The sequence below is a fragment of the Ictalurus punctatus genome, chromosome 20 (assembly GCF_001660625.3).
Source record: "Ictalurus punctatus breed USDA103 chromosome 20, Coco_2.0, whole genome shotgun sequence".
Classification (NCBI taxonomy): Eukaryota; Metazoa; Chordata; class Actinopteri; order Siluriformes; family Ictaluridae; genus Ictalurus; species Ictalurus punctatus.
This window is the reverse complement of record NC_030435.2, coordinates 18,834,144-18,847,756: the sequence shown is the minus strand read 5'-3', so window position 1 is coordinate 18,847,756 and position 13,613 is coordinate 18,834,144. Positions and strand designations below refer to the sequence as shown.

Sequence of the window (13,613 nt, the reverse complement as noted above, 5' to 3'; positions counted from 1 at the left end):
GGGCAAACAAGAATTTTTTCAAACGAAAAGAATTTGACAGCCTTTTGTGTGTGTTAATGTGAAAACAGAGATATTCTGCATGAGTGTGTTTTAATTTGATAATCAGCCCGTATCACTTGCGTCCCTAATGACAGATTGACCGCAGCAGTCAAACGGAGCACGAGGCCATAAATCGCAGTGCTGAGTTAATTAAAGAAAGTTGCTGTTGCCCTGTAAAGCTACCGCGTTAATATTCTAGAAAATGTCCCCATTCACAGATCGTTGTAACTTCATATGTTGGTTTAATGATGCAGAACTCATTGCTGCTGCGGTCACCCAGGAGCGGAGAGCTGGCTGTGTGCGGGACGATGATTTCACAGAGGAAACAGCTTTCATGCCTCTGCTCAGGCAGCGTATAAAGAGACTCTCTCCTCCACCAACTTTACAGTATAGCACTCTTCATGAACTCGCTCTCTCTCTCTCTCTCTCAATTTTTTCACTTTTTATGAGTGTATTGCGAATGCACATTCAAAGACGCGACCTGGCCCGGACAGAACATGAAGTTGTAAATTTTCCACCAACTTGACGCAAAAATCGCCTGGCAAAAATTGCAACTTTCAGTGAGACCATTGTTAAGTTTAATGTGGAGCCATTAACCTGGACTGAGAAACAGATAGACAAATTTGGACATTTTCTTCAGACTTTCCTGAACTGAAACACGTTTCTCCTTTGCACATATATTAATAACATATAAAGTTCTAGCAGTTTAAACCCCAAAGGTAATAAGGAATAAGAATCAGATTTTATTCCAATTTTACTGAAAGACACAGTAACCTGCCTCAACATCCATCTTCTATACCGCTTATCCTTCCTTCAGGGTCACGGGGAAACCTGGAGCCTATCCCAGGGAGCATCGGGGACAGGGCGGGGTACACCCTGGACAGGGTGCCAATCCATCACGGGGCACAATCACATACACACTCACACACCCATTCATACACTACGGACACTTTGGACATGCCAATCAGCCTACCATGCATGTGTTTGGACTGGGGGAGGAAACCGGAGTACCCGGAGGAAACCCCCGCAGCACGGGGAGAACATGCACACTCCACACACACAGGGCCACGGTGGGAATCCAACCCCCGACCCTGGAGGTGTGAGTGCTAACCACTAAGCTACCGTGCACCCCCTGCGTCAACATTTACAACCTAATCTACTCATGAAAAAAAACAACATTACTGCCACATTGTAAAGAATTGCACATTTACAAGAGTTTATGCTAACATCCATGGAGATATGAGCCATTCAGTCAGTTCTTTTAACTAAATTTCTTGCTATTAGCATCTTTTATTAGGTCATTTAAACGTTTTAAACTTTGTCCACTATCGTTAGTAGGGTGTGTTAATGCTCTTTGTCACGGACTCACCTGACACTGCAACACCAGCAGAGATCCTGATCTCCAGAATATTATCCCACTTCCAGTGTTGCCAACTTAGGGGTTTTGTAGGCCCCTTTAGTGACTTTATTTCAAATAAGATCGAAAATCTAGCGACTTTCCGAGCACCGCATTACAGACTGTCTTGATACAGCTCGATGTGGCTCTTATACGGCTCTCGATACAGCTGTCCAGATCACATGACTTGACTCACGATCATTATGACCTGTCTTACTGTGTTGCACTTGGGACCAATCACTAATCTCCATTATTCCCAATGACCAATCACTGATCTCCATTATTCCCAATGACCAATCACTGATCTCCATTATTCCCAATGACCAGTCACTGATCTCCAATGTTCCCAATGACCAATCACTGATCTCCATTATTCCCAATGACCAGTCACTGATCTCCAATGTTCCTAATGACCAATCACTGACCACCACCGTTTTGGGGAAGTCTAGTGAGGTGTTTGGAAAGCAGACATGTCAGAGTGTGTTACAGGCAGAAAACTTGATTTTAAAAAATTAAATCCTTTTTTTTTTTGGTCATTTTTGGGTGCCAGAATTCTGCCATAACAACATCCAACCGGTTTTCCCAGACCTCCACACATTTATGACGAAAAGGCTTGTTGACGAATGAGGTTTTTTAATTTAATCAACAATAATGTTACAATAAAATTCCGAAAAAAAAGTACAGCTATTTATGAAAATATGACAAAAATCAACACACTAAATAAGTCAGTAAACTTGACACTCAGTGTACAGTATTGTGTGTATGATGACACACTTTCTCTCTCTCTCTCTCTCTCTCTCTCTCTCTCTCTCTTGCCATCTCTCTCATTAAACGACTGGCAGAAGTGCACATATTGCCGGAAAACCTCGGGGTTTGATACAGTCAGGGAATATAATGTAACACTTTTCACTCTCGGTAATGGGGAAATAATCTTTGCAAATGGCATAAAATAAGCATGAAAGAAGTGTTCCTAATCCATTAAGTGCATTTGACTACGTAAAGTTTCGAATAAGAAATGTTAAAGCTCTCTCTGTCACTCTCTCTCTCCCTCTCCCTGGCCTATGGCTCAGATACACACTTTAGTGCATTAGTGAGTGTGTGGAGGTGGTGTAATGTGATTTGTGTGCCTGGCCGGCGGTGCGCTCCCATCACCACCACCTCTGGCCTACTCACTGTGGTCAGCTGATAGTTCTGCAAATGGACACGCTTAAAACTTCTATTTTCTGGATGGCTTTCCTGAAACGCTCCCATTCCCCACACAGGGGGGTCTGTTTTCTTCTCTACTCTCTCTCTCTCTCTCTCTCTGCCTTTATACAGTCTTGTATGCTCCATTCTCTTTCTCCAGCATCTCAATTGAAAATGTTCAAGGAAAATTTGTTTCTGCGAAGATTGGAGCCTCTCGATGGCAGCGCAGGATTAAATTACTACTCGCCTGTAGTTGCCTATAAGTGAGACCATTTGAAATCTACTTCACTGTCATTTTAGGTTGTAGTGTGTTTGGATTACTGTTTTCTTATCTTTTTTTTTTTCTTGCTTTCATAAAAAAAAAAAAATGACATCAGGAACATCAGGAAATAAGAAAGCAAGAATGATTTTGCGAACGGTTCGACACAATCGCGCACGCAGGTCATTTTCTTAAGCCACGTGTGAATTCAGACCGCGTGTACTCAGGAGATTGTTCTAGAAATCAATAGCTTTTAAAGTCGCACTTGATCCAGAAGCAAAAAGGAAAATATTTCAAAGGCCTCGCAGCCGCACTTGTTTTTTTTTGTTTTGTTTTTTTAACCGCACGCTTTCTGTAAAGCATCTGAAAAAAAAAAAAAAAAAAATCAATGCTGTATTTTTAAATACAACATTTTTAAAGAAGCAAATATAGAGACATTCTTTCATATCAATGTTTATTAAGCTCTGAGTCTCCACCACACGCACGTATGCGTACACAGTGGCCATAAGAAACAGCAGTAATGCCTCTAATGTTTTGGCTCCGTTGCATTAATCCATCACGGCCACTATTATTTATTGATAGAGCCGATCTCCACCTTGAGAGCTGCGAGCTGAGATGTGAGGGCTCGTGTCAGCAAGCACGCGCGTTCTCCGAGATCAGCTCCTCAGGGCCACGCTGCAAATGAGCGTGTGATGCGGGCAGGGCTCTGAATCTGCCTGCTCAGCTCTTTCTTCTGTACCCATGACCTTTCTAAATGTCATTTTTTTTCACGCAAGCTTATTGGCGGTGTGAATAAATGATGAAACGCCGCTCGGCGTGGGTAAACTCGCTATTCTGACGTGAAAGTTGATTTTTTTTTCCTCGATCCCCTTTCGCAAAGTTTCTCAGTTTAACCCCGTGTGTTATAGTGTGCTCTGTGTTTGCTGCCTGACCCCCTCGTTTTATCATCGCATGCTTGTGCTTCATCATTCAGAAAACACTTGTCTGTGGGTCGCATTAAGCTAATGCCTGGTCCAGAGAGAACGAATGAGCCTCGATGAGAATGAGCAAAAATGAACATCTAAAAAGAATTAGTGTGATTAGTGATCATTTGAAGACGAACATATCTGGCGGCGTTGTGTAGTTTTATTTAAAACCGTCTTTCTGTCCAAAGCAGGGGTTATTTATTCATTCCTTCATTCGTCTGTTCATTGTTAGCTGTGAAGCAGCTGATGGACTTGACTTGAGGTCAAGATTTGATAAATGCATGTGTTTACGCTCACAAACTGCATGTATAAGAACAGAAATACATCAGAGCCTATGTGTACACGGGCTGCATTCAGTGTTTCTGCCATCACAATTTGACAACTGTTATTATTTCTCATTTTTAATCATATAAATGCTCAGAGTGCCGCTTCTTCTGCCGATATCCCGTATAACAGCATGATTGCGAGTGTGAGATTGATTTGTATTTTTTTCGACACCAGCTTTATAAACATATATTCACTGAAACCGAACTGAATTTTTTAAGACAAATAATCTGTTGATGTATCAGCTCGGCGTCTAGCTGGCCCGCGATGATTCGTTCATTTCCGTTAAAGGTGCTTCCGGTGAAATGGGCATCCCTTCTTCCTTTTTCGCCTTCATCTGAGAAGCTTTCATATTTTAAGTCAGAAGTATTTGTGAAGAATGTATGGTTTCCAGGCGCACAGTGGTTGAGTGGTTAGCACGTTCGCCTCGCACCTCCACTGCCCTGTGTGTGCGGAGTTCGCATGATCTCCCCGTGCGTTGCGGGTTTCCTCTGGTACTCCAGTTTCCTCCCCCAGTCCAAAGACATGCGTGGTAGGCTGACTGGCGTGTCTAGTGTGTGTGATTGTGCCCTGTGATGGATTGGCACCCTGTCCAGAGTGTACCCCGCCTTGTGCCCGATGCTCCCTGGGATAGGCTCCAGGTTCCCCACGACCCTGAAGGATAAGCGGTACAGAAGATGAATGAATGGATGGATGGTTTCCCATGTGATGACATCGCCCTCATCTACAGTACTGCACTGTTTCACACTAGAAAGTGGAATTTGAAGTGGCGTACACAGACGAGCGTGGTGATACACACAGTGGTGCGTCTCAGTGCTGTGGTTAATCTAATCTAATTTAATATAACGCGTTTTTGTTCTAGAAGTGACGATCACGATTCACCGAGGACGAACCGAGCGGCCAGTGCTGCACTATCGTTTTACATCACACACACAGACCTGTCAGTCATCTGTAAACACAAATATTCAACAGCGCTATTTATTCCAAGTGTTTCACATAGCAGAACAACCTCCACTTTTAAAGCATAACAAGCTTCAATTATCTCATCTAGAAATATTCAGGTCAGTCACCGCAGTATTCAGGCCAGAAAATGACACACAAAAAGCAGCAGTGCGCCGTGTTAGTGCTGCGTCACCTCAGTTCCGCTGTGTGCCCCGCCATTAGACAGATACCAAGCAGTAGCATTTACAGATGAATGAAATTGATAGTGTTATTAAAAAAAGTGTGTGTTCGCGCGCGTGTGTGTGTTTATGCACGTGTGTGTGTGTTTATGCACGTGTGTGTGTTTGTGTGTTTGTGCACGTGTGTGTGTGTGTTTATGCATGTGTGTGTGTGTGTGTTTATGCATGTGTGTGTTTATGTGTGTGTGTGTGTTCGTGTGTGTGTGTTCGTGTGTGTGTGTGTGTGTTCGTGTGTGTGTGTGTTTGTGTGTGTGTGTGTGTGTTCGTGTGTGTGTGTGTTCGTGTGTGTGTGTGTGTGTGTTCGTGTGTGTGTGTGAGTGTGTGTGTGTGTGTGTGTGTGTGTGTTCGTGTGTGAGTGTGTGTGTGTGTGTGTGTGTGTGAGTGTGTGTGTTCGTGTGTGTGAGTGTGTGTGTGTGTGTGTGTGTGTGTGAGTGTGTGAGTGTGTGTGTTCGTGTGTGTGTGTGTGTGTGTGTGTGTTCGTGTGTGTGTGTTCGTGTGTGTGTGTGTGTGTGTGTGTGTGTGTGTGTGTGTGTGTGTTCGTGTGTGTGTGTTCGTGTGTGTGTGTGTGTGTGTTCGTGTGTGTGTGTGTGTGTGTGTGTGTGTGTGTGTGTTCGTGTGTGTGTGTGTGTGTGTTCGTGTGTGTGTGTGTGTGTTCGTGTGTGTGAGTGTATTCAGCAGCTCAGCTGGTTGATTTTCTCATGGTCCTCTGCTCACCCCTGACGCTGTGTTGTTACTTCTGACAAGCAATATTACAGTCTCCCACTGATTCAGTCCGCTTGTGTGTGTGTGTGTGTGTGTGTGTGTGTCAGTTTGTGCTCTGGAACTATTTTGTTGTGCATCATTTTAAAGGCAAAGAGGAAAAGCACCGCCGCTGCGTGGGTCTTTGTGTGTGTGAGAAAGCGAGAAAGTGTTCCTCTCCATCACCACACCAGAATGCTAAGTATAGCGACTAAAGCCTCAGAACAGCAGCCTTGTGTGTTTGTGTGTGTGTGTGTGTGTGTGTGTGTGTGTGTGTGTGTGTGTCAGAGGGGGGGCATTGAGCCCTGGCTGGATCTAATAGGAGGGAAAGTTCCAGAAAAAAATGGAGTTCAAATTTAACCTGAATGGAAATTGATCCTATTACTGTGCGCTCTGGCTGCTCCTCTCCCCGCAGAGAGACCGCGAGAGAGGCAAACCGAAAGGTCCACGAGGCAGACATACAAGTGTGTGTGTGTGTGTGTGTGTGTGTGTGTGTGTGTGCCCAGAGAGAGGGAATATAAAGGGAAATAGGCGAAAACCAAAGACAAAACCAAAAATTCAGACGAAAGAAGGCAATGGAAGCGATGGATGGCTTTGATTAGAGATTATGGGATGTCACTGGGCTTTTTGGCCTTTCTACAAAGACAGTCCTGTTTCCCGTTCTGTCAGCGTCTGTATAGAGACAAAGGGAGAGAGAGAGAGATTTGTCTGTTTACCTAGGTACGATATGTAGTCAAATATATTGCTGTAGTATAATAGGAATAAAATACTGCGCTGCATGCTGTTATAGGAAAATAATCAACTTTAGAGTTGTATGTCAGGCTGCATCACATCACCCCATCACTGATTATTTTTCTATAACAGCACAACTAATCAAGTTTTTTACTTCTTACATGTTGTATTTTCTTTTTTCTTTCCTGAATTTTATTTTGTTATATTCTTCTTTCCTGCTTCACTGTTACAGTAGCGTGTCTGTACTGGAATTAACTTGGAATTAAAATGAACTCTCTCTCTCTCTCTCTCTCTCTCTCTCTCTCTCTCTCTCTCTCTCTCTCACTCTCTCTCTCTCTCTCTCTCTCTCTCTCTCTCTCTCTCTCTCTCTCTCTCACAGAGCCCATGCACGGGCCTCGGCAGCTGAAGGTGGTGGATATCAAGGCCAGGCAGGTGACCCTCCGCTGGGAGCCGTTTGGCTACAACGTGACGCGCTGCCATAACTACAGCCTGACGGTGGAGTACAGCGCACGCGGGACCGTGAAAGACGAGACCCGGGAGGAGGTGTCCTACGACGGCAAGAACTCCGCCCCTCAGCACACCATCCACAACCTGACGCCCTTCACCAACCTGAGCGTCAAACTGGTTCTGCGCAATCGCGAGGGCGTGAAGGAGAGCGCCGAGATCCACGTCCAGACCGACGAGGACGGTGAGACACGTTCGCACAGATTTACAAGCTCCATGACACGTGCGATTAGTCTGCACACCTTCTGTGACAGAGCCGTTCTGTACAGTACAGCGCAAGTGAGTGAGCAAATTCATTACCTCAGAATAACATGCGATTCAAATACCTTCATGTACATCCCAGAAACAAAACTCTCCCAACTCTTTACACGTGCAGCAAGTTATACAACACTGAATTCAAAGAAGCCTTGTATTCACGTGCAGCACGTTTACGTCTTTGTCGAGCATGCTGTTAGGTAAATAGCTCATTTATCTGGCAAAATCCTTCAGCTAAGTCAACTCGATTAAACTGACTACTTTAAAACATCTTGAAGCATTTGTAGTTTATATACAGTAATATTTCACTGCTTTTCTGTATCACACTGACACATAAGAGTTCGTCTGAACGCCAGCAGGAGCTAATAAATAAGAACTGATCAATATGACTTGACATTGGGGGTCGGTCTATGAATGTTTATAATTAGTGAGCATTCTGAGTGAAAACAGGCGGTGATCGAAACAATTCCTTAAAAATACATACATACAGTATATTATTTACAGCGGTGCTTGAAAGTTTGCGAACCCTTTCGAAGTGTCTATATTTCCGCATAAATCTGACCTAAAACATCATCAGATTTTCACACACGTCCCAAAAGTAGTGAGACAAACATATTTTGCTTGGTCATTTATTTATTGAGGAAAATGATCCAATATTACATTTCTCTAAAAGACAAAAGTTTGTTTTTAGGACTTGTGTGAAAATCTGATGATGTTTTAGGTCATATTTATGCAGCTGTATAGAACATTCGAAAGGGTTCACAAACTTTCAAGCACCACTGTATATATGATGAGTTAAAAAAAAAGAAAAATCACAGTTACACAGAAATGAATAATGAGAAATGTGACCAAACATCAAGGTTCCTTAAAAATAACTATACAAGGCTTTCCATTTTGCTTCTTTATTATCAAGCCCTCATGGTTCGAGGTAAAATTGACCTACTTTAAGTACAATACGTATAAAATAAAATCATATAATCTGAACAATCAGTATCTAAGCATGTGAGTATTCACAGACTGAATGAAACTGAGAACAATAGATCTTTATAGTAACATTTTAAAAAGCATGATTAAAATGCTGGGGGAAAAAAATACATATATATATATATTTACATATCAAATTGACATTTTATACAAAATCTCATTTTACTCAGTTGTGGAAGAAAAAAAATAAACGAATCCTATTCATTATTTGAAAGTTTGTTTCCCACAGATTTTTTTTTTAAATTAAATTTCCTTTAAAGTTATATGAACAGGTTGTTAGATGTGCCAGACCTTTCATGTCATCATTGTGAACAGAAATTCTGTTCTACATTTGCATTATTAGAGTAAAAGTCTGATGTGTTGCCTCAAGGCAGTTAATTATATCTAACATTAAAAGAAAATCCCCTGCAGAGATTTCAAAAAAAAAAAAAAAAAAAAAAAAAAAACAACACAAAAAAACCCCCACTTCTTATGTAGAGATGTTTTATCAGGATAAATCTGTAGCTTTTTTTATTCAAAGATTTTTTTTTTTTTCTTTTCGAACACAAATTAAATGATCAGATTTAATTACCATGTGCACACATAACCTTTAACAGCAAATAAATTTAGAGGCTCAGTGTAATCAGACACAAACGTACAGTGTGTATTATCACACCTACGAGAGATGCTGTCGGTTCAGAGAAGACCGTCCTGCAAACTGAAAGATTCACAATGCAGAATGTGTTCAGATATGTAATTAAATAACTCTTATCAGTTTGTGATGTCGTTTCCTGTCAGTGCCGGGTGAGGTTCCTCTGGACTCCATCCAGGCCAGCGTGTATGAAGAGAAGATCATCCTTAAATGGAGAGAGCCTGCTCACACCTACGGAGTCATCACCCAGTATGAGGTAGGCTAATTAGACCGTTCAACCAGTGCTCCCAGTACAATGCTTGAAAAACTGCAGGCATTCGAAACTATGATAGCTCACAATTCCTGACAGCGATAGCGAATGCTACCTCTTACATGATCTCATACTTCATTTCACAGAACTTCTGTTATTTCTGTTTTGTGACCAAACTAGAATCAGGAGTACTGAGCTCAGATTTACCAAGATCCAGTTCTATAAAATTTCTTGCTTACCAAGGTCGGGATAGTCTGGACTAACATGAACGCATGGCAACAATGACGTTTTAACGTTTTGTTTTGCTACCACTCTTGACATCTGTTTTGCATCTGATACGTGGAGCATAAATGCATACTTGTCTGTAGCGAGATGTATAAACGACACATTTCAGAAATGAATGCATATAATCTTTATGCTTACAGTTTATTTACAATATCCATACATCTATTTTCTGTACCGCTTATCCTACTGGGTCGCGGGGAACCTGGAGCCTATCTCAGGGAGCATAGGGCACAAGGCGGGGTACACCCTGGACGGGGTGCCAATCCGTCGCAGGGCACACTCACACACACATTCACACACTGTGGACAATTTTGGACATGCCAATCAGCCTACCATGCATGTCTGTGGACTTGGGGAGGAAACCGGAGTACACGGAGGAAACCCCCGCAGCACGGGGAGAACATGCGAACTCCGCACACACAGGGCAGCGACAGGAATCAAACCCCCAACCCTGGCAGTGTGAGGTCGAATGTACTAACCGCTGAGCCACTGGGCGCCCATTACAGTACAAATGAAAAGAGAATATATCAACATATACTAGTGTGTACAACTGTTTTGGATTAGGCTACTCGACTAACCAATGCTGCAGCTCTGAGAGATTCCGACTGGTGTTTAAATTTGAGATGTCAGTGATGTTCGTTGTCGTTTCAGTGATTGTTTGGTTACGATGTCCCGCCCTTTTGTGAGATCTCCCAATCATCATATGGAGAAGCTGTGAAATCTAGGTGGAGCAAATGCAGAGTGCTCCATCCAATAAATGTTGAGATGCATTTTTTTAATACGCAAAACTTACCTGCCCACACTCCTGTTCGCCTCCAGACAAAGCTGTGTGTCCATGTCGGGCCCATAAGCCTGTTGTCCACAGAGCGTTAATCTTTTATCCCATTAAAATATACTCTACATGGATCTCCCATAGTACCCAAGAGAAGCATAGTGTTTCTATCAGCGACGTGTTGAAGGGCTTCAAAGTAGATTTGCACGCATTCCGCAGTCCACCAAAAACAGTTTGAGTTAAAACTAAATTTGATTACTTAAAATATTGAAATCCAATAAGACTGATGAATAATATAGACACTTTGGTCAACATTTTAATGAAATTTTAAGGGAAGCCAGGCTTTCCGTGTAGTCTTAGAGCAGTCTCGTGTTATTGTCCTCTACACACGTCCTCTGTTAATAGTAAAATGATTTCTGAGAAAATCCCAGCATCGTTTGGATTTGATGTCACGGTGTGCTGTTTAAAATGTGAGCCTCGCTGAACTTGTAAATTTTTTTCCACGCGTTTATCGACTACGCTACAGTATTTTTTTCACGTACTCGGGTTTGGTCCACTGACATACTTTGCATGCGTATCAGATACCATCCTCCAACCGATGACCCTGGCTACAGCATTTATTTATTTATTACAGACCATGTCTATTATTTATCAGAATGTACCTGTGATGATGAATCTAAGAGAATTGCAGGTAGAAGTATCATACTGTTCAAGTGGTAAACATTAACGATTCATGACAAGCCCTCTCTCAAGAGTGTGCGTGGGTTTAACATGCAGGTCCAACTCTAATACCAGCATGTATGCTAGAGATAATCCATCAATTTAAAGCTATCTCTATGAATTTTTTAATATGGCTACAAATATATGTGGCTGTGCGCGTTTCTGTTTGTGTTTGTGTGTGTGTGTGTGTGTGTGCCCTAAGGACCCAGAGAGAACCGACCTGAAACTCTGTTTTGTCTGCGTTCTAAAGAAGCAGTAAGCTTGACATTAACTCCTGCCTTTGATTTGACAGTATCAAAGAGTTCAAGCTGAGATTTGTCTGACAAGCAGTGATATCAAAAAGAGATTCAGAAGCTCTGACCAGTCTTTCTGACTAACCCCCTCTCTCTCTCTCTCTCTCTCTCTCTCTCTCTCTCTCTCTCTCTTTCTGTTTTCTCTTTTTCCTCTGTTTGGTTTTCATCCTCACTTTTGCGTCTTGAAATATTGTCAGAGACGGAAGCTTTTTTCTTCTGACAAACACATCCTCCCTCTGCTGCCATGTCCTAGCGCACAGAACTTAGCTTTGGCTTTCTTTATCTGCTTGCACGTAAAATCCCATTTACTGGCTATTAATCTACTATCAGCAATTACAAGTATTGGCACCTCAATTTAGAAGCCCAAGGAATGAAAGGCTGCTACCAGCATCAAGGTCATCAAGAACAACTGATGGAGAAACCTGATTTCGTATCTCCACAGTAAACGCTTTAAAACATCGAGTAGGACGGAATGCAGGCAAGAAGCTCGCGTGCTGTAATTAAAAAGATGAAATATTCCAAAAACGTCTTCAAATTCCAGTCCGACAAATTCCTTTTCCTTTTCTTTGTAACTCACCTTTTTTTTTTTTTTTTCCTCATGGAGCCGTATCATTTAAAAAGGCCCTGAAGAATTTCAGATATATGCTGCATATTAAATGGACCCAATTCATAAACTGCATTTTGGATTATGGAGCAGAAAATATGGCATGTTTAAAAACATGCTGTTATCGCTGGCTCTTTTTTGGAGCGTGAACCGAATGGCATGTAAATGCGTTTGTATTGCAAACTCTTTAATAGACTTTTTAGCAGTGTAAAAAAAAAAAGAGTCATATTTGAAGAAAAGGCTCTTGTCCTTGTGTGATTTCTGTGTGAGTTTTGTCGGGTTAGGGAGAGTTCATGCGGGGGGGGTTCAAAAATTGAGAAACATTTTGAAATGGATTATTCTCTCAAATGGCCATGGAGCTGTGCAACAGCCTAATGTGCGTTTACAAACGGCCGCTGTTGAAATGTCGCTGCTTGCCTAAACTTCTCAGAGTGTGCTTTAGTTTTAAAGGAGATGTTCCTTCCAATGTTACGACAGTTAATATGCTGCAGGGGTGACTACACATAAGCTACGGCGATATACAGTAAGTCCTGCCTGGAAACAAACGTTCAGGCCAAACGCCAACGAGAAGCCGGAGGGGGAAAGGACGTGGGATGTGAAAGACGCTCTAATTTGCAAATCTCAGTTTTGTCAGCCAGTATTTCTGTGTTGATAAAAAGTTCAATAATAATAATAATAATAATAATAATAATAATAATAATAATAATAGCAAAGCATAAAATGTCACCATTGAATGTTTTCTTTCAGTATGTATCATATACTGTAGGCTTACTTCATCCTTTTCTTGTTTTGAAAATGTGTTGATCTGTGTGTGTGACAATTGGTTTAACTTATTAGATTTTTTTTTTCTTTCATAAAATGAAAAAAAAAAAAGTCTGCATACGTATTATATCAAATACCTACTTGTATACTTTACTATTATGTACAGTCCGACGTGGACTTTAAGTCTGACTGCACTTATGTTCATTTGTAGCGACGGTATAAAGTAAACTTAAGCCGTTTCTCAATATGCGTTCTGATGCGATCTTGTGTCCTTGTGTACTCGTTCTTCATCATCATCCATCCACCGAAGTTCCGTTCCAGTACTCAAGAACACAAGTACCGGGCACGCACGAAATTACCCGAATGCGCCACTGAGGCAAAACGATGACGGATGACGGAAGCCCGACCCATAATTACGTTTGAACATCTTTTTACTGAGAATAATCTAAACGTGCATCTAAAGAGAATGACTTTGATATCTGAATTTGATATATATGAGGATGTCGAAAAGTCGAATTTATCCCTCAGAAGAATTTTAATTAAAGTATGCTAGCTTTCATCCTGAGGTACGAGTAAACTCGTTAGCTTAGTTTTAGTTAACGTGAGGAAACAGAGAGCTTACTACATTGAAACATGCTTCATTAACTTTTGGTTAATCATCCATCAATTAACAGTAAATCTGGGCACGTCCCACTACTAGAAACGTGCCAGGACGGGCCGTTGCATAACAGGAA

At 41.8% G+C, this 13,613-nt stretch overlaps 1 protein-coding gene across 4 annotated transcripts in view; it reads left to right on the top strand.

Moving 5' to 3' along the window:
• Positions 1-13,613, top strand: part of LOC108280688 (receptor-type tyrosine-protein phosphatase mu) — a 253,376-nt gene that overhangs the window by 144,012 nt on the left and 95,751 nt on the right. For all 4 annotated transcript variants that reach the window (XM_053673623.1, XM_053673622.1, XM_053673621.1 and 1 more), the window contains exons 8-9: positions 7,199-7,507; positions 9,340-9,449. In XM_053673623.1, coding sequence (XP_053529598.1) covers positions 7,199-7,507; positions 9,340-9,449 — 419 coding nt within the window. The remainder of the gene's footprint in view (positions 1-7,198; positions 7,508-9,339; positions 9,450-13,613) is intronic.